Genomic DNA, 17,171 nt, shown 5'->3' on the forward strand with positions numbered 1-17,171 from the left:
GTCCTTTGTCAAAAATAAACGATGCCCAAGATTAGTTATTTGTCAACTCTGATACTTTTTGTTATTGGTTTGGAACTACTCAAGATTAGTTAGTTGTTCACACGATATCAATTCAGTTAACCATGCAATAAATAGCTTAATTCATGTATCTTCAACTTTTTTGGATAAAAATATATATCAAAGCATTTTACTGGCTGGTTTGACCAAGAATTGGTCTACCGACGGATTTGCTAATTCTAAAAATTTATATAATCAAACCAACGTAGAAATATCAATATTTATCCAAGTTTTCCATTCCTATAATCTGAATACATACATAATGTAATTTGACAAAAAAAAAAGTATTTCTTTTATTGTATAAAAAAATTATAAATAAACTTAGTAACTATTATTAGTTAGTGTAAAAGTATTTAATTTAGTTTAGAAATATAGTGTTAAATGGAATCTTAAAAATGAATGGTGAAAAACATAAAAGAAAAGTAAGCGCTTGATATTTTAAGTATGAAGAGGGTTTCCAAAAGGGTATTTCAATACATTTAAGAGGATTGATTTAGGTTGATTTATGAAGATTATGCGTATTTGACGTGGATTATCTGTGAGAAATATATTCAGTGGGGAATGACATGAGAAGTGGGTGATTTATAGTGATTGTTGTGTGAATTACCAATTTACCCCACTATTTTTCTTTTTTAATTTTTTATAATTATTATCACGAAACATAAAAAGATATTTCCAAAAACAATAAAATACTACTAACAATGAATGATATAAAGTGTTATAAGAGTGGAAGCGCAATTAAAGGGATAGGTACCAACCAGAATGCATTTACTCTGCCTCCGTCAAACCATGAACACTTCTTTCTACATACCTGTATTGATAGGGATTGAAGAAGATGTGTGTCTATATATATTAACTAATGCAATTATCATTTAAATTACCTAAAGCACTCTAAGTAAATTAACTAATGCAATTACCACTCAATAAAAGAATCCAAGCAATTGAAAACAAATACACTGAAATTCAATATATAAATAAAAACTACAACATCTTTATCAGATTGGATCCAGCTTCGTATTTGATTTTGAAAAATTATATAACCCAGTTCAAACTAAATTTATATATGTGAATATATTTTTAATTATAAACTTATTATATAAGTCATGCCTATATATTTTAAATATATTCATAAAAAAATGACATGATTTCAACTTATTTATGAAACGGTATGAAGAAACTGACTTCTTTTTTTTTCCAATAAAGTCGTGAATATAAAAATCGAAATCCTAATCACACACATTAGACTTATTTGCTAACCATCATAATCACGATCAGGATTTCATACTGGTTTCAAATATCCAGCATACGTCAACAGAATAGAAGTGCGTCAACTTAGACAAAAATATTCCAGAATTATCATCAGAGCACAGAACAGTATAACGGGAATCCCTCAGTATTAGGGGTCTAGAAAGGTATTTGGTGAAGTGAATTAAAAATATAGGTATTATTAAATGACATGTAATAAGTTGGGGCCAGGAAGTGAGAAAGAAAAAATTGATACAATAAATTTGAATCCGTCCAATAAAAATAAAATATGCACTCTAGAAATATATTTTAACCGAAATTGAAGTAATATGAGTAATTTACAGTATAATCAAATAATCACGTCATTGGAATCAAAACACACGAAAAAAAAAAAACAATGGTAAAGATTCCTGTGGAATTGACTAATACAGAGTCCTCAAAATTCAATACACGGATCTACATTTGGCTACTTGCTAGCAACAAAACAAATTTGTGATTTGTAAATGAAATTTAAATTCAAATCATTCGAATGTTATGAATACTCTGCAATAGAATCGGAATTATAAAAAAAGCTAGAACAGTATGGTGAATAATACTGAATGGCCAACCTAAAGAAGTTCTCTCCTCGCAGCATATCCATACTGCGACCGTTGCATGTTCTGGCGGCGCTTCTTGTAAACGACCGCTCCCAACACAACCACGCCAGCACCGACAATCACTCCCAGCGCTATTCCCGCTTTCTTCCCGGAACTCATTCCTTCTGAGGACGATTTACCACTGTGGCCAGCCAAATCGGCATGGTTGACTCCGCTGCCATCTGCAGCGTCCGGAGACGGAGATGAAGCCGGTGAAGGAGGTAGAGTTTCAGGCGGAGGAACGGGCGGCGAATCGCTATGAGAAGGCGCGGGAGACGGAGATTGAGGCGGCTCGAAAGGGGAATTGTGGGAAGGAGGAGAAACATGAGGAGAAGGAGAATGTCGAGGAGGAGAAGAGGGAGAAAAATCCGGAGGCGGAGCCGGTGCCGGCGATTCGCCGGCGGAAGCGATGTTGACTAAGAAAGAAAGAAGGAGAAGAAGAGCGGAGAATGCTGCGGGTGAAGGATTAGCCATTGAAGGAATTGAGTTTGGATTGAAGAATGTTGGATCTGATAACGAAAGTGTGTAAGAGAAGGATGAACTGTTTTGAACGGAACGGAGAAATGGAGTGCTAGATCTGGAAAAGTGTGCGGACAGAAAATGATGAGTTGGGGTTTATAAGGGGTAATGCCTCGCGATTCGAGCAGATCGAACGGTGTATATTTGGAAGAAATCTCATAGGCGCGGCGATGAAAGACACGTGGAGTGAAGAAAGAAGAGTGGAAAGTGCACTATTTTACTGTTTTTTGTGGAAACTTGAGAAGGAAGTGACGTGAATGTGATACATGGGAAGAAGCACTTGGACATTATTATTATTATTATTATTATTATTATTATTTGATTTTAGTATAAGGTAGCTTCAAAGTAGAAATTACGTTGTAGATGAAATATGGGGAAGCGTGAAATTGTAATTCCCGAAAGTTTTCTAATGTCAACCCAAAGATGCAGATATTTTTTTGGTTATAAAAGTAATACTTAACTAAAGTTTTGTTCGTGCTAGTTTTACTTTTTATGTCAGTAAAAATAATGAAATTATCTCTGTAAGTTTATATCTTATTTTTATTTTCGTGACCTAATCTTTCTGTTAATAAAATATTAATGTGTATCATATATCACGCACTTGTAAATTATGTATATACATCTAACTTAAAATTTGTATGTACATATATATTTAGGTTTTGTGGCAATAGTCAACTTTTAGGCCGTGTTCAGATTAGGGTAATGTCCTGTTCACGAGCAATGAAGAGCGAGTGATTAGAAAATAAACATGTTCACTTCGGAGTGATTGCAGGCGATCAATTGAAGGTAACAGAGGGATTCTTGCACTGTAACATCACTCCCTATTATGCGAAGATCTGGAGGGATGAAGAAGGAATTGTCCGTAATGTCCCTTTTCATTTTGTAAAATTAAGCCATGCCATTAATTAATGATATAAAATATAAGAAGCATGCAGTGCATAGTTTCAGTTTCACACTGTGCAATTCACTAAAGTATAATTTAATAAAATTATTTAAATTATTTTTAATTATTATTCCATTTTTTTTAACTCTTAATAATCATTTTTACAATTACATCTAACATTAACAAATATCATTTTATATTATTTTAATACCTAGGGACATTTTGGTAATCTTTAATTTTTACCAATTAAACAATTTTTTTTAAACTGTCAAATCAATCAAATCTTACACTAATTTTCACAAACTTTACCCACAAATTCACTCTCAATTACTTCCAAATCCACTCAAATAAACATACAAAAAAATCACCCTCAAATCCTCTCAAATTCACTCAATCACTCTTTCCCAATCACTCTCCACCAATTACCTCCAACTAAACACACCCTTAGAAATGATAAAAAAAAAATCAAATAAAAGTTACGTTTAAACTTCAAAGCTTAGACTTCTTTATTTATCGTACATATAATTAATGGTTTACTTTGACTAAGCTGGAATTCACACTTTTTTTTCTTATTATGTTTTTGTCTATTTGTTTGCGTTGTGTGTAACAGAAGATGCACCATTTTCCATATGTATACCTTAAAAGTGTTACTGCTCTTCCTTACTTTAATTTGAAAAAAAAAAGAAGTGATTATTAATTGAATCGTTTTAGCACTGTTGTTATGTGCCGTCGGAGACGGACATTGAACTCACTATGATGACTTGTAAAATTATATTAAAAGGACAGTATGCTTAACATCTCAACTCAATATATGACTCGTTATGTGATGGATACTTTACACCATAATCAAACATTTTTTTTTGTACTTTATTTCCTTAAATATAGTTTATTAAAAAAAAATATAATAGAATTACCTCCTTATATTATACCTTTTTAATTTAATTAAAATAATATTCAAAACTATTACTTTTTCGTTTTGTTATCATGAAAAAATTATCAAGTTAAAGTTAAATATGTAAAAATTTAAATAATTATAAAATGATACGAATATCTTTCTCCAATACAATACACCACCACTACCACTAGGTTTCCACCACCGCATCACTACTGCAAAGGAAGAAGAAATGGAGGATGTTGAAGAGGAAGAAAAAGAAAGAAAATGCTCATTTTGAAAAGTTCTTTCCAAAATATATCTCATATATTTCAAAAAGTTATTTCCAAATATAAAAACCCATTTCAAAAGATACTTTATGAATTCTAGAAAGGTTTTTTTTCTTCGAAAATTCCATTTCGAAATACATTTCATTAATTTTAAAAACTGTTTCGGAAATCACATTTTGGAAACTTCTTTCCAAAAATTTTATTTCAAAAATTCAGTTGTGAAAACATTTTTTCGGGAATTCTGAAAATTTTATTCTGTAAAGCTTTCAAAATTTATTCTGGAAAGCCTTTGATTTTTAAGTATTTCGAATTTCTTTGCATTCTTTCCATTTTTGCCCATGTACCCACGATCCATATTTGCACTAGGACAAACCAACTGCAATTTCAGGACAGTTTCTACCTGCACCACCAGCACACCTTTTTTTTTCCTTTTGTTTCTTTTTGAATTGTTCAATCATAAACAAAAAATATTTCTAAATTATGTAATTTAGAAATCATTTATTTTTAGGAAAAGACTTTCAAATTTCACAAACTTTCAAATTATGTAATAAAAAAACCAAATTACTTCCAAATTGTGTATTCAAATAAGTTTCAAATTATTCCGAGAGTTATTTTAATTTCTAAATTGTACGATCCAACTGTCATTTAATTTTTATTTTACGTCATTCACTTTATCATATTAATAAAAGATGTTACAATCCTAAATATTGGATTGACATGTTATTTCCAACAAGTAAAACGAGTATAGCTTTTAGCTGAGACAACTCCTTATGGAAACAACATTAATCAGACAGTACCACCCTTCATTTTGGAAAGGTTGCTATTTGGTGATGGACTAATAGTTGAGTTTATAGATGTCCTTTTGTCGGTAGTTTTGGGAATGTCTAACAACTTTATTTGGAATGGTTGGTCATTAGACTAAATAGTTGCATGGCAAACTCATTTTTCAATGAAAGCTCTTTTTTTATTTTACTTATTATTCAATAGTTTTTATCAAAACAAAACTCAACCTAAGGACAACACAACCAATATTCTAATACCGAAATAAAATTGACAGCAGATAAAATAAAATTTCCGAAGAATTCTTTTAGATTAAAGTCTCGCCCAAAATTCTAATACTCAGACATTAAAGTTGAAGAATCTAATACATATGTTACCTCGTTTCACCACTACCCTTTCCTTGGCTATTTGTCTTGGTCAGAGTGAGGGAAACTGGACGGTTTTTCGCATCCAATCATTCCTTTGCTAAGCACCTTTTCACTCCGTTATCATCTGTCTCAACCGTGCCTCTCATAAATAGAAGTGCCTTTCAACTCTTACAATTCATCCTTCACATCAGTGCTGCTGCTCTGGCTCTCCTTCACATCAGAACTATCGCTACTGGGTTCAGAAGTTGTGGCTGGTTTCTGGAGCTGGAATGGGATTGATGCATGTTTCCTGAGGAACTTGTAAAAGGCTACCACTGTACGATCCACATCAACTGGAATCTGAATACATCATGAAACAGATACATATTAAATCGTCTTATGATATAGTATAAGAAGATACTAGAAGCTAAATACTGTGCACTGTTGTTTCATACGTACAGGATCAGAACTCTTGTTTGCTGCTGGGTAGAAGAGAAGAGTGGGAAATCCATCAGCCTGCAAAGTGGAGAAAAATACCTAGTCAGTACTTTTAAAATTCAAAACTCATCAGGAGTTAGAGCAATGCCAATTATTGAGAACAGCAATAGCACAAACTGTATACTAAATTTTGTCAACATCTAGTTTAGATTTGTGTTTACCTTGGCCCTGGGATGCTCATTTGTTGTTCCGTCCATCTTGGCTATAACAATAGACTCAATGCTGCGAAGATGCTTAGCAAGCTTGTTGTATGTAGGTTCCAGAGCTTGGCAGTGGCCACACCAGGGAGCATAAATCTAATAATACGACAACCAAGCATGAACAATTTCCACAGCAAATAAATGACTTGGAAACTAATGGGTTAGCATTGTACCTCAAGCAGAACATCCTTTGACTCGTCCAAGACGATTTCATCAAAGTTATTTCCAACAACTATTTTCACATCACCATCATTCTGTCATCAAGTAAGCCAACATGTCAGGAATGAAATTTTGGCCAATAAAACATGGATGAACAACAAAATAACTTACGCTTTCAGGAACTGGGTCTGATTTGAGGAAAGATTTTAGCTTGTCTTCAAGAAAATCATTTCCAAACGCCTGAGAAGAAATAAAGAATACAACTTTTTAGCCACAATCTATTCTGAGCCCTACTAAAACATAGAAGAAAACATTTGTGCTTGTTCCATAATGAGTAACAGAAATGAACCATGGCAAAAAGGGGAAGAAGAGTACCGTTATTTTGTCAAGAGACACATCTCCATCAAGCAAAAATTTTCTTCCATCATCATTGCCTGTGTATGCAAGTACCTATGTTGGAAATTCATCAGTTACTTAATATACTACATTGAGTCTAAACAACATAACAAGTGCAGAATCTCATGACTAAACCACAGGATGAAATTAAGAAATGAAGGGAAATTATTACTTTGGGGTCATTCCCAGTGATACCAAAATAATCTGCAACCGGCTTTCCAACATCTTCATTATCCATTTCCACAAGAACAAATATCAGCTGCAACAGAACATTGTACAGTAGAAAATACATTAGAGTCTTTACCAGAAACTAAGTTTTGTGGGGGAAAGGTAGGTGAATGAGTTATAATTAAAATTAAGGAAAAGAAATTTATTATTTCTCAATTTTTAAATGATAACTGGGACTATTTCATGAACAGTAAGAGATGTCAAATTTGAGATATCTGAAGATTCAGTACTCAGCAATAGCAATACAAAATTTGTCTATAGACTACATGAAAGAACGAAATAACAGAATTATTCAAGTAATATCACGTGAGGAAATACCTTGCCCTTAAAAAGTTTTGCAGATTCTTTAAATACTGGAAGAAACTTCTCTGTATCATTTGAAGTCGCAAACAGCAACAACTAAAAATGAAAAGTTTAACACACAAGATTAGAAGTCAGTAATGATTCCCTTTTCAAGGTATAATTGTTGCTACATTGAAAATAAAAAAATAAAAAAAATAACGCAAGCAATTACCTGTTTCTTAATTTCACTTTCAAATATTGTTGGGGCACTTTCTCTTGTAAAAGTTGTAACCAAAGGAAGCTTGTTGGAGGATACAAATTCAGCTATTTCAGATTTCACAAATTTTCCATCTGCAGAGACAGTGAAATATATATATATATATATATATATATATATATATATATATATATATATATGCATCTAAGTTTCTTACAAAAAAAAAATATCACTTTTTTTTTAAAGGGGAGGAAGGGAGAAGAACAAGGAACAAACCAAAATGGTTGAGTTTCTCCTCCTCTTTTTTGAGCAAGATCAAAGCAGGGCGTTTAACACTAGCATCAATATGGAAAAGCTTTGCCACCTCAGGTACCACAGTTTGATAAAAATTGACACCATCCTCGAGCTTTGATGCTGCGGCTAGCTCATCACTCTCAGCACCCTGCACATTATAAACGGATAAGCATTAACCAAAGGTCAAGCCTAACAATCAACAGTATGATGGATTGAATTAGCAAAGATCAGATCAATCAAATCTAATCCAGAAAACCAACAATGACAAATGGCCTTTTATTTACAATGATTGGTTTGGAAATAAAGCAGTCTATCACTGTTTCTTACTTTTACACAAAACTTACCTTAGTATGAGCATGATGAACGTAAGAGAACACAATCTGAGCACTTGATTTTACATTATCATCTAGTTACAAAATACTATGTATGATAAGTTTGTTAACTTTTACACAAATTACCTTAAAAGTCGTCTAAATTACCAAATACATTCAACAAACAAATTGCGTTTGAAAACTTACAACTAAAGAGTTCAGGAAGCCCAAAACAACTTTACTTTCGGCGGTCAATATGCGTTCAGCTTCATCCAAGGTGGTTATGTTGGACACACCAGGTCCTATCTTCTTCTTGATCCATGTCACTATACCATCTCTACATTGCAGTGCAACAAAGAAGTCAAACAGTCAATTCGAATTGAAAATTCAAAAACAATGCCACGCCAATTGAAAGAAGAATTCCAAGATCGAAAACATGCAGCGATTTTACTTGGTTCTTTGGCCAGTATAAGGCTTGTGAACGCCATCGACGAAGAAGAACACGGTGGGAAAGCCCTGGACATCGTACTCGTGCGCCAATTCGTTCTCGATGGTGGCGTCGACCTTGGCCAAAACAACGCCGTCGGGTTTGAGCTCGGTAGCGGCAGCGGCGTACTCAGGCGCAAGGGCCTGGCAGTGGCCACACCAGGGGGCGTAGAACTCGACCATGACGAAGCGGTTGTTCTCGATGACGGTGGTGAAGTTGCGCTCCTTCAAAACGACGACATCCTTGTCGTCCACCGCGGGCTCCTTGAACGCCTCCTCGGTGGAGGAGTCGAAGCCAGAGAAGTCGCCAAAGTCGTCGTCGTCGTCTTCATCTTCGTTGAAGTGGTCGGGATCTGGGAAGTGGGCGCGGTGCGAAGTGGCGGCGACGTCGTCAGGTTCCTCGAGGAAACTGAGATCTTCATCGTCATCGTTGTCGTTTTCCTTGTTTTTGTTGTCGTTTGGAGAGGGCTTGTCGGAGACAGAGAGGGAGAGGGAGGAGAAGAGGAGAAGAGTGGCGAGGGAGAGCGAAAGGAGGAATCTTTCACGAGTTAGCATTGTGGATGTGATGAAGATCGAACGGAACGCCGGTGAATATGGGAGAAATTGGAGTTAGTGAAGTAAATGAATTCAGTATGAGTCATCAACCTTTGACCGACATCACTCTCTCCTCGTTTCATAATAAATTCTTTATTTCAATACATTATTTTGTTCATTAAGTTTTGCATTATTTTTTGTTACTTTTATGCATATATATTATTGTTTATTTTGCAAAATAATATCATGACTTTTGTAAAATAATTATTTTAAATCAAATAAATGTAAAAGTTTCTTATGCAAACATTATTTTTCTATTTTTTATTTTAATTTAAAAATAGTTGAAGGACTTACCGGATTGTGTGATTAATATTTGATTTTAATTGTTCAATTTAAAAATAGTAATAGAAAATAGAATAAAGGTTTTAAATAGAACTATTTGAAAATTGTTTATGAATTACTAATATGATAAATTGTTTTGAATTGGTTGTTTGTTAAATATATCGAATCTTAATGTTTTGGAAATTTAGATGGAACACAGTGTTATGATAAAAGGTGATGACTCATAATTTAATGAGTCATATGGATTTGATATAGTGTCTCGATCTTACAATATAAAGAAGATAAACATGTGGACGTTGGTTGTGTAGATGATTAAAACGTGCATGTAGAATATATACAATGGAGAATTTATTAAGGTCCCGAATATACTTTAAAATTTATAATATGTCCAAATTATTTTGTTGGATGGTATGGAGTGATAAAAATATAATAATTATTCACTTCTATACAAGGTTTTTTTTTTAATGTGAAGTAATGTAATTTTAATATCACGAAGATGGTGTAACTTTTTAAAAAAAATCAAAATTAAATAAACAATAATTTTTTTTGGAATTATAGATGAAATTTTGTTTACAGAAAAAAGATCGTTGATAATTTTGAATTATTAATAAGTTTTACTAACGAATTTTGAAATGTTAGTTATGAATGAACTTATTATTGAAAAAATAACAAGTCAATGATAAATATTTTGCATTATACATGTTTTGCATTATTATGTGTCAAATCAATCAATTATGGTCTGAATCATCTTGATACTTAAATATTTTTATTTGGGTCATATCAAATATGAATAGCTAATGTACTAAATTAATTCGGTTTATATTGGTCTAGTATGTCTTAGTTCATATTAGTCTGATACATCTCAGTCTATGTTGGCTTGATATATTTTGGTTTATGTTAGCCTGGTATATCACAATCTATTTTGGTATGGTACATCACAACCTATATGTTGTCCTCATACATCTCAGCCTTTGATGACCTAAAACATTTAAGCCTATAATGACCTAGAACATCATGGCGTAAGATGACTTGGAACATTTTGATCTATAATGGTCAGGTACATCTCGGTCTATGATAACCTATAACATTTTAGCCTATAATGGTTTAGACGTTCTCAACTTAAGATGGCTAAGATAACTTTGGTTAACTAAAAATATAACTTAGAATTAAGAAATATTTCACATGTCACTAATCAAGATTAATTAAGGCAACTGTTTGCAAGTTCAAGTCCAACCATGTAAAACTCATAAGTTTATTATAAATAACATTATTCTCAAAATAATTAGTTATGTACGCATTCATTACATCGTTCAATCATATATGATGGACTCAAGTGACTTAAGCATTAGAATGTTTTTACAAACACAACCTTGCTCGATTGAGAATAAGATCTTAATAAAAAAAACCCTAATAAAAAATTTGAAAAGTAAACAGCCTTTTTTAAAACAAAATTAAAATGTCATTCCATAATTATTTTTGACTTTGTGATAATAATAAAAATAATAATGTAAAATGTGTATAAATATAACTTATTTCAACATAGAAACTTGTCTATTCGTATTTCTTAAAGCAAATATCTACACGAAAATATAAAAAGTATAACCGTAATACTCTTTAACAATTTATTCTCAAGATGATCCAATTTTATATTATAATCAATTTCATCCATAACTCTCAATATGTCACTTTTTTATATATTTTACTCTAAAATTGAACTTGCATGTAGTTTTACGAGACAAACTCATTATATATTAAATCAAATATCTTTAAAAGAAATTACATTTTAAAATAAGTAAATTCCAAATCTAAAAATAAACACTGTATATTATACTATCTATCATAGTTATTGCCTATACGTCCATTGAAATTGACGCATTAGTTTTTGAATTGGCTTACATGAAAGTCATAAATCACCTTTCAAATTACAAATTAAGCTATTTAAAAGTCGATAAAAGAAATATCTTCCAAATTATATAATTATAAATAATAGGGTTAAATATATTTTTAGTCCCTATATTTTGGGACGATTTTGGTTTTAGTCCCTCTTTCAAACTAAGATACAATTTAGTCCTTCAACTTTAGAAAACTCTAGTTTTAGTCATTTTTACCAATTTTTTTTAACTTTATTTATCGTTTCAAACGCGTTTCTTAGTTAACATTGAAGCAAAAATGTGTCAAACAGTGTAAATAATCCAAATGTTATAATGAAACGTGCTTGAAACAACAAATAGAGTTAAAAAAAATTTGGTAAAAAGGACTAAAACCAGAGTTTTCTAAGGTTGAAGGACTAAATTGTACCTTAGTTTGAAAGAGGGACTAAAACCAAAATCGTCCCAAAGTATAGGGACTAAAAACATATTTAACCCTAAATAATAAGACAACATCAGTGTAATATTTATCTTTCCCAAATATTCTCGACAAAATAAAAAATCTTAAATCGTATTATGGAATTACCGAATTCATAAGAGTTTTAGATAAATAAACATGATAATTATAAGGTTTAATCATTTAGATGGTCCCTATTTATGTTGGGTTTTCTCAATTAGGTCTCAGTATTTTAAAACGTCTCAATTTAGTCCCTATTTTTGCAAAATTGAATCAATTAAGGACTTGCCGTTAATTTATGTAAACGGCGTTAAAAAATGTTGTACGTGACATGGTGATATTACTAAGTTTTACTGACGTGGCAGGGTGATATTAGTAATTTTGAATTCTTTTATTTACATATTTAAAAAATCAAAACGCATCGTTGCAAATTTCAAATATATCCGTGGATTTTATTGCCCAACTAATCCAACGCAACACCTCTGGCATCAATGCCACTCGCACAGCCATCATCAACCACCGCGGGAACCCAGAACAACCATCCTCAACCACCACGGGAACCAGAACAGCGAGAAAGGATCCTCAACGCAAAAACAAAAACAATGCAGAAAGGAAGAATCCAAAACGAAACATCAAGAACACAAGAACCCATAACTCAAACTCAGATTCCAATTTGAAACCCCCAAAATCATAGAACAGACAAAATCCTAACTCACAGGATCCAAAACCCCAAATTCACAATTTCAAAAACCCTAACCCCAATGTTGCAAAAGAAGAACTCCAATTCGCGTTCCAGTCTACAGAAAAGAAAGCAAAAAGAACCCCCAAATCGCAAGCCCAAAACGTTNTCTCTTTGCCGCGAAGACGCTAGAGGGCGAGATTCTCGCGTTGCGAAACTTCATGCTTGAGCCCCTTGAAACTCGTCTCTCCTTCCCTGTGAGAAAACCCCAATCAGAACNCAGGTTTTTGTGTTGCGCGAAGGAGACGCGCTTGGTAGCGGTGTCGATGGCTGCGATGCAAGGGTTTTCGTTTTCTTCGAAGGAGACTCTCAGTCTCAGGAAATGTGAGAAATGAGGGGATTTTGGTAGAAATGAAGGGAAATGGCGCGACAACCTTCTCCTTCCTGAAATTTTGATGGCAGAGAAGACAAATTTTGTTTTTCTCTGTTGCGGTAAAGGGGAGAAAGAAGAGCGAGAACATAGAGATGAGAGAAAAGAGAAAAAGTGGTGTTAGAGGAGAGAGAGGAAATTTTTTTTTGTATGATTTAATTTCAATAAAATTTAATTCCAAAATGATACAAAACCAACTCAGATTGTCACCTCAACCAAGTCATATCGTTACGCACACCCAATTTTAACACCGTCTATCAAAGTTAACGATAAGTCCTTAATTGATTCAATTTTGCAAAAATAGGGACTAAATTAAGACATTTTAAAATACTGGGACCTAATTATACTGGGACTTAATTGAGAAAACCCAAAGGGACCATATAAATGACTAAACCTAATTATAACAAAAATTGTGTTGGGATCCACCATGTTCACTTTAAATGGTTTGTGAACTACATTGTAAACACTTGTCCACTACAACTACTAGGATACATACCACCATTGATTAGAGACAGTTTCCTCCAAAAAAATTGTGGGGGTGAAGAAATAAATAAAAATAAAGGAACTTCAAAAGATGGTGTTGGAGTGCATTTCTTGGGCCTGGTGGTTTGGGCAGTGCAACAAACAGGCCCAAGCAGGGAGAAGTAAACGGCGAATACGACGTCGTGAGGAGCGGAGGCTTTTCCCGAAGCAAGATTGGGACGGGGCATTTGAAAGAGAAGTATTGTTCCGATAAATCTGTTGCAGCGAACAAACAAAAAGGAAAGGATGATCAGCATTCTCACCCAGGTACGAGTTCCTCTATCAGAATATTATCAGCTTAGGTTTTTTGTTTTCTTTCAATTTAAAGGTGAGAACTTTAATGGTGGATTTGGGTTTGAAATAGGAACGGCTTCTGGGAGCTTCACTGGGAGTGGTATTGACGGGGGTGGTTGTGTTTGAGCAACGCAGATACATCTACGCCTCTATTTCCCAAAACCAATCTCAGGTACTACTCGCTTTTTCCCTCCTTCTTTACCTTATTCCTGTCAATTCAGTTTATCCAATTGCGTAGATGGAATCACAAATACTAGATACACCAAATTAATTCACATTGTTATTGATTCTTGCGCTAGTTTTACTTTTAAATTATAACTGCCCTTCAAGTTTGGGATGTCATTTTTCTTATATAAAAGACAATCCACAATTTATTGTGTTTGCGAAGGGCTATTTGTTCCTTGTGTTTTAATCTGTGAAATGCTGAGAGGTTGCACATTTAATTTTGGTTAAAACTGGGTTTGAACTTTGAAGTCTTGTGATTTGTGTTTGGAAACTTTTACCTCAAAATTGCTTTTTGAAAACTTTATTTTATTTTTTCTGCAAGTCTACAGACCCCTTTTTGAGACACAAGGTGCAGATAAGTTTGTTTTTTGATTTGGTACTTTTAAACTATAACCTTTCAGCTTTCACTCTCCAGGTCCGAGAACCTATATTTGGAAAAAAATCACGTTCTGAATTTGCTCATAAGTGGAACAAAACAGTGGATCAGACATTTGGACCTTTGATAAAGTCCCTCAGCTCACGCGGATGGTAGAAATGTTATGAGCAAATTTATTTTAATATTATCTCTTGTAATTGTGATATGAAAACATACCATACAAGGCCTTATTTTTACCTTGACATTTTAGATTTTTAAAATGGGTGTGCACATGGACACAGCTGATGATGTTTGAACACCAATGTAATGTATTGTGCAATACTTGGGTGTTGCTTCAATATTTGAATCAAGATACATGATTTTTCTCCCAGCAGCACTCTAATATCTGAGTATGAGATATCACTCACGTTGTCCTTATGAATTAGCATTCCCTAGTTATCTGTTGCCAATAAAATTGTAAATGCACTTAATGATTTGCATACTGATAAGCAACGTTTTGCTGTGATTATACGGCTTTGGAGTGTGGACAGTTTTCATGTTCAAGCTCTAGGAGGAAAGCTATTTAAATGAATAAAACAACAGTTTAGAATTTGAATGGAAATTGACCACCTTTGTTGGGAAATTGATAAGAATATCAAATACATCCCAGGAATAAGTCATTTCAACATTATTTTAATTTTTATTCAGGTACTTTATGGAAATGTCTTAGTTTATGAAGTCTAAAAGTGAAACATGAAGATCTATTTTATCGTATGTTTCTTTTATTAAAGTAATTTTTATATTTAACGTTGTCAATATAAAATCTTAGGTTTATTATCACAGACGAGAAGCCTCTCAACTCTTAATGGGTTTATCAATTGTCTGCTTGTAGTGAGTTCAGGATTCATGTTCGTGTAACTTATGCTGAGAGATGATAGGGACACATTTTTAAACACTCCTTTGCAATACAAATTCTTCTTGGGGTCACGGGAGTTTCAACCAATTAGAATGTGTTCAAAGGAAGTTTAAGAATGTGAGTTTTAGCACTCTTTCTGTGTGTTTGATTCTGTCCAGGTTCTGCAGTAGACCTGCTACTCTGTGTCTGATATTGCCTCTCATCGAAACTATCTTATTATTTTAAGTAGTTGGTAGGAAGCTGGAAACATGTAACTATAATAACTGTTAAAACATCCAAATTTGATATTAATCACTATGACAGCCGTAGTTACATTGTTAATCATGAACACTGGAAATGGACTAGTGGTAAGAAATAAGAAAATGAGATACACACATGGTCAAGGAAACGATTTTTTGGGAATTTAGGCAGTGGAAGAGTATTTATGCCTTGTTCTAAGCTTGGTTGTGAAGTGATTAAACAAAAGCACATCAAGCAGTAGATTGAACACTACTACATGCTCGATTCATGTTGGCTTGGCGAGTGACCTTTACATAGTAGATTCCCATAACTAAAAGCACAACAAAAGCAGAAACAGTGATAATGGCAGCTACACCTCCAGCTCCGATATCTTTCCCACCTTTCTGCATTGCTGAAGCTTTGTTTTGATAAATTTGAGTGCCATCCACTTGAGCTGCCAGAGGTAGTGGTGAACATTTGGATGCTGCACACGAGTCTCTAGTCTGGGGCTTTTGAGCATTGGGATGAAAAAAGTCATATGCTGCTGGTGGAAAAGCTATGGGACTCTCATAAGCAAGGCCGTGAGGGGCCCTTTCTTGCCCTCTAGCAATAGAGAAAATTGCTAGAGAAAGGAGGAAGAGGAAGGAGAAACCAATAGAACTCATGTTTCTCTTTTGTTTTGTGAGTAGCTTTTGGATAAAAACTTGTAGGTGGTTGCTCTGGCTTTTATAAATGTGTTGAGGTTCTGAAGAAGTGGTTGTTCCTTGGACTAATTATAGGAGAGGGAACAAAATTGTGGATTTTGCTTTCAACAGACCCCAACCCCAACATTGAAAGCATTTGCTATTCCCAAACTGCCCATGGCTATATGTTACACACGTATATATAAATGGTTCACAATGACACCCATTTAAAGATTGCATTGATTGAAGCAGCAGTGGCATTACTGTCATAGTTGTTCTGATAACAACACCATCTTATTGCTTTATTTATTAGCTAGAGGTGGCTCTAAGAAAAATTATGCTTGTACTTGAGGAATAATGATGCTGATATCTTTATTGGAGGAGGAAGGAGTAGATGGTAAAAGTATTAACCAAGTGACACCATATGAAAAATTATCAATTTCAGAAACAAAATTGTTGGAAAATTATGTCAACCATGAAGGGATTGTTCTGTAATCAAAGTGAATTCCTCAGTGAAGAAAAAGGTCCACTCACTCAGGCACTTGGAGAAATAATCCTTATACTTGAGTAAGAACAAGAGTACTTATTTTTTCATGATTGTGCTCAAGTGTCTTACTCTAATGCATACAGATACAATACAGAGTAAGCAAAAAGAAGATTAGAACATTAATTGGCATCCTTGCATAATTAGAGCAATAACCACCCATCTCAAAAGAGTGGGAAAAATCTGCATATGTGCATAGTATTCAATGCAGCTGGGTATTTCAGCTTGACACTATTAGGCTTCTCATACTTTATCAGAAAAAAAGTTTTGTAGTTTGCTTTGTCTGAAAGTGGAAAACGATAATTAATTATAGCATAAGGTTGGCTTAGCTTAGAGGGCCAGCAAAGGGTATTGCTGGCCTGCTCCGTCACATTATTGCGAGGGCACAAAACGCATGCAATAATT

The 17,171-nt window shown here is 33.7% G+C and overlaps 4 protein-coding genes across 5 annotated transcripts; 1 reads left to right on the top strand and 3 right to left on the bottom strand.

Annotated features, from left to right (window-relative positions):
- Positions 1 to 1,592: 1,592 nt before the first annotated feature.
- Positions 1,593 to 2,542, bottom strand: LOC106755732 (classical arabinogalactan protein 5-like). Its single transcript, XM_014637942.2, has one exon. It carries the CDS (start codon positions 2,409 to 2,411, stop codon positions 1,911 to 1,913), a length of 501 nt encoding a protein of 166 aa, XP_014493428.1. The 5' UTR covers positions 2,412 to 2,542; the 3' UTR covers positions 1,593 to 1,910.
- A 3,019-nt stretch (positions 2,543 to 5,561) lies between these two features.
- On the bottom strand, positions 5,562 to 9,359 carry LOC106756640 (protein disulfide isomerase-like 1-4). The gene is made up of 12 exons (XM_014639142.2): positions 8,664 to 9,359; positions 8,420 to 8,549; positions 7,884 to 8,049; positions 7,623 to 7,741; positions 7,427 to 7,507; positions 7,053 to 7,139; positions 6,860 to 6,934; positions 6,656 to 6,724; positions 6,499 to 6,579; positions 6,287 to 6,421; positions 6,087 to 6,143; positions 5,562 to 5,987 (listed from the first exon to the last, which is right to left on the bottom strand). Exons 1-12 carry the CDS (start codon positions 9,251 to 9,253, stop codon positions 5,817 to 5,819), a joined length of 1,761 nt encoding a protein of 586 aa, XP_014494628.1. The 5' UTR covers positions 9,254 to 9,359; the 3' UTR covers positions 5,562 to 5,816.
- A 4,288-nt stretch (positions 9,360 to 13,647) lies between these two features.
- On the top strand, positions 13,648 to 14,795 carry LOC106755843. Of its 2 annotated transcripts, none has more exons than XM_014638059.2 (3): positions 13,648 to 13,797; positions 13,895 to 13,996; positions 14,451 to 14,795. In XM_014638059.2, the coding sequence occupies exons 1-3, from the start codon at positions 13,777 to 13,779 to the stop codon at positions 14,550 to 14,552; spliced, it is 225 nt and encodes a 74-aa protein (XP_014493545.1). In that variant the 5' UTR covers positions 13,648 to 13,776; the 3' UTR covers positions 14,553 to 14,795. The 2 variants fall into 2 exon arrangements, with proteins under 2 accessions (XP_014493545.1, XP_014493544.1); XM_014638058.2 differs by having other exon boundaries at positions 14,465 to 14,795.
- Positions 14,796 to 15,553: 758 nt separating this feature from the next.
- LOC106755808 lies at positions 15,554 to 16,722 on the bottom strand. The gene has a single exon (XM_014638022.2). The coding sequence runs from the start codon at positions 16,202 to 16,204 to the stop codon at positions 15,791 to 15,793; it is 414 nt and encodes a 137-aa protein (XP_014493508.1). The 5' UTR covers positions 16,205 to 16,722; the 3' UTR covers positions 15,554 to 15,790.
- Between the last annotated feature and the right edge of the window lie 449 nt (positions 16,723 to 17,171).

The sequence above is a fragment of the Vigna radiata genome, chromosome 2, assembly GCF_000741045.1.
Source record: "Vigna radiata var. radiata cultivar VC1973A chromosome 2, Vradiata_ver6, whole genome shotgun sequence".
NCBI classification, from domain to species: domain Eukaryota; kingdom Viridiplantae; phylum Streptophyta; class Magnoliopsida; order Fabales; family Fabaceae; genus Vigna; species Vigna radiata.

Coding starts and splice junctions, on each gene's coding strand:
- LOC106755732 (XM_014637942.2), bottom strand. CDS start 2,411: ATGGCTAATCCTTCACCCGCAGCATTCTCCGCTCTTCTTCTCCTTCTT.
- LOC106756640 (XM_014639142.2), bottom strand. CDS start 9,253: ATGCTAACTCGTGAAAGATTCCTCCTTTCGCTCTCCCTCGCCACTCTT. Junction 6,935..7,052: donor TCACTGGGAATGACCCCAAA/GTAATAATTTCC, acceptor TTTCCAACATAG/GTACTTGCATACACAGGCAA. Junction 6,580..6,655: donor CAGACCCAGTTCCTGAAAGC/GTAAGTTATTTT, acceptor ACTTGATGACAG/AATGATGGTGATGTGAAAAT.
- LOC106755843 (XM_014638058.2), top strand. CDS start 13,777: ATGATCAGCATTCTCACCCAG. Junction 13,798..13,894: donor TGATCAGCATTCTCACCCAG/GTACGAGTTCCT, acceptor GGTTTGAAATAG/GAACGGCTTCTGGGAGCTTC. Junction 13,997..14,464: donor TTTCCCAAAACCAATCTCAG/GTACTACTCGCT, acceptor TTCACTCTCCAG/GTCCGAGAACCTATATTTGG.
- LOC106755808 (XM_014638022.2), bottom strand. CDS start 16,204: ATGAGTTCTATTGGTTTCTCCTTCCTCTTCCTCCTTTCTCTAGCAATT.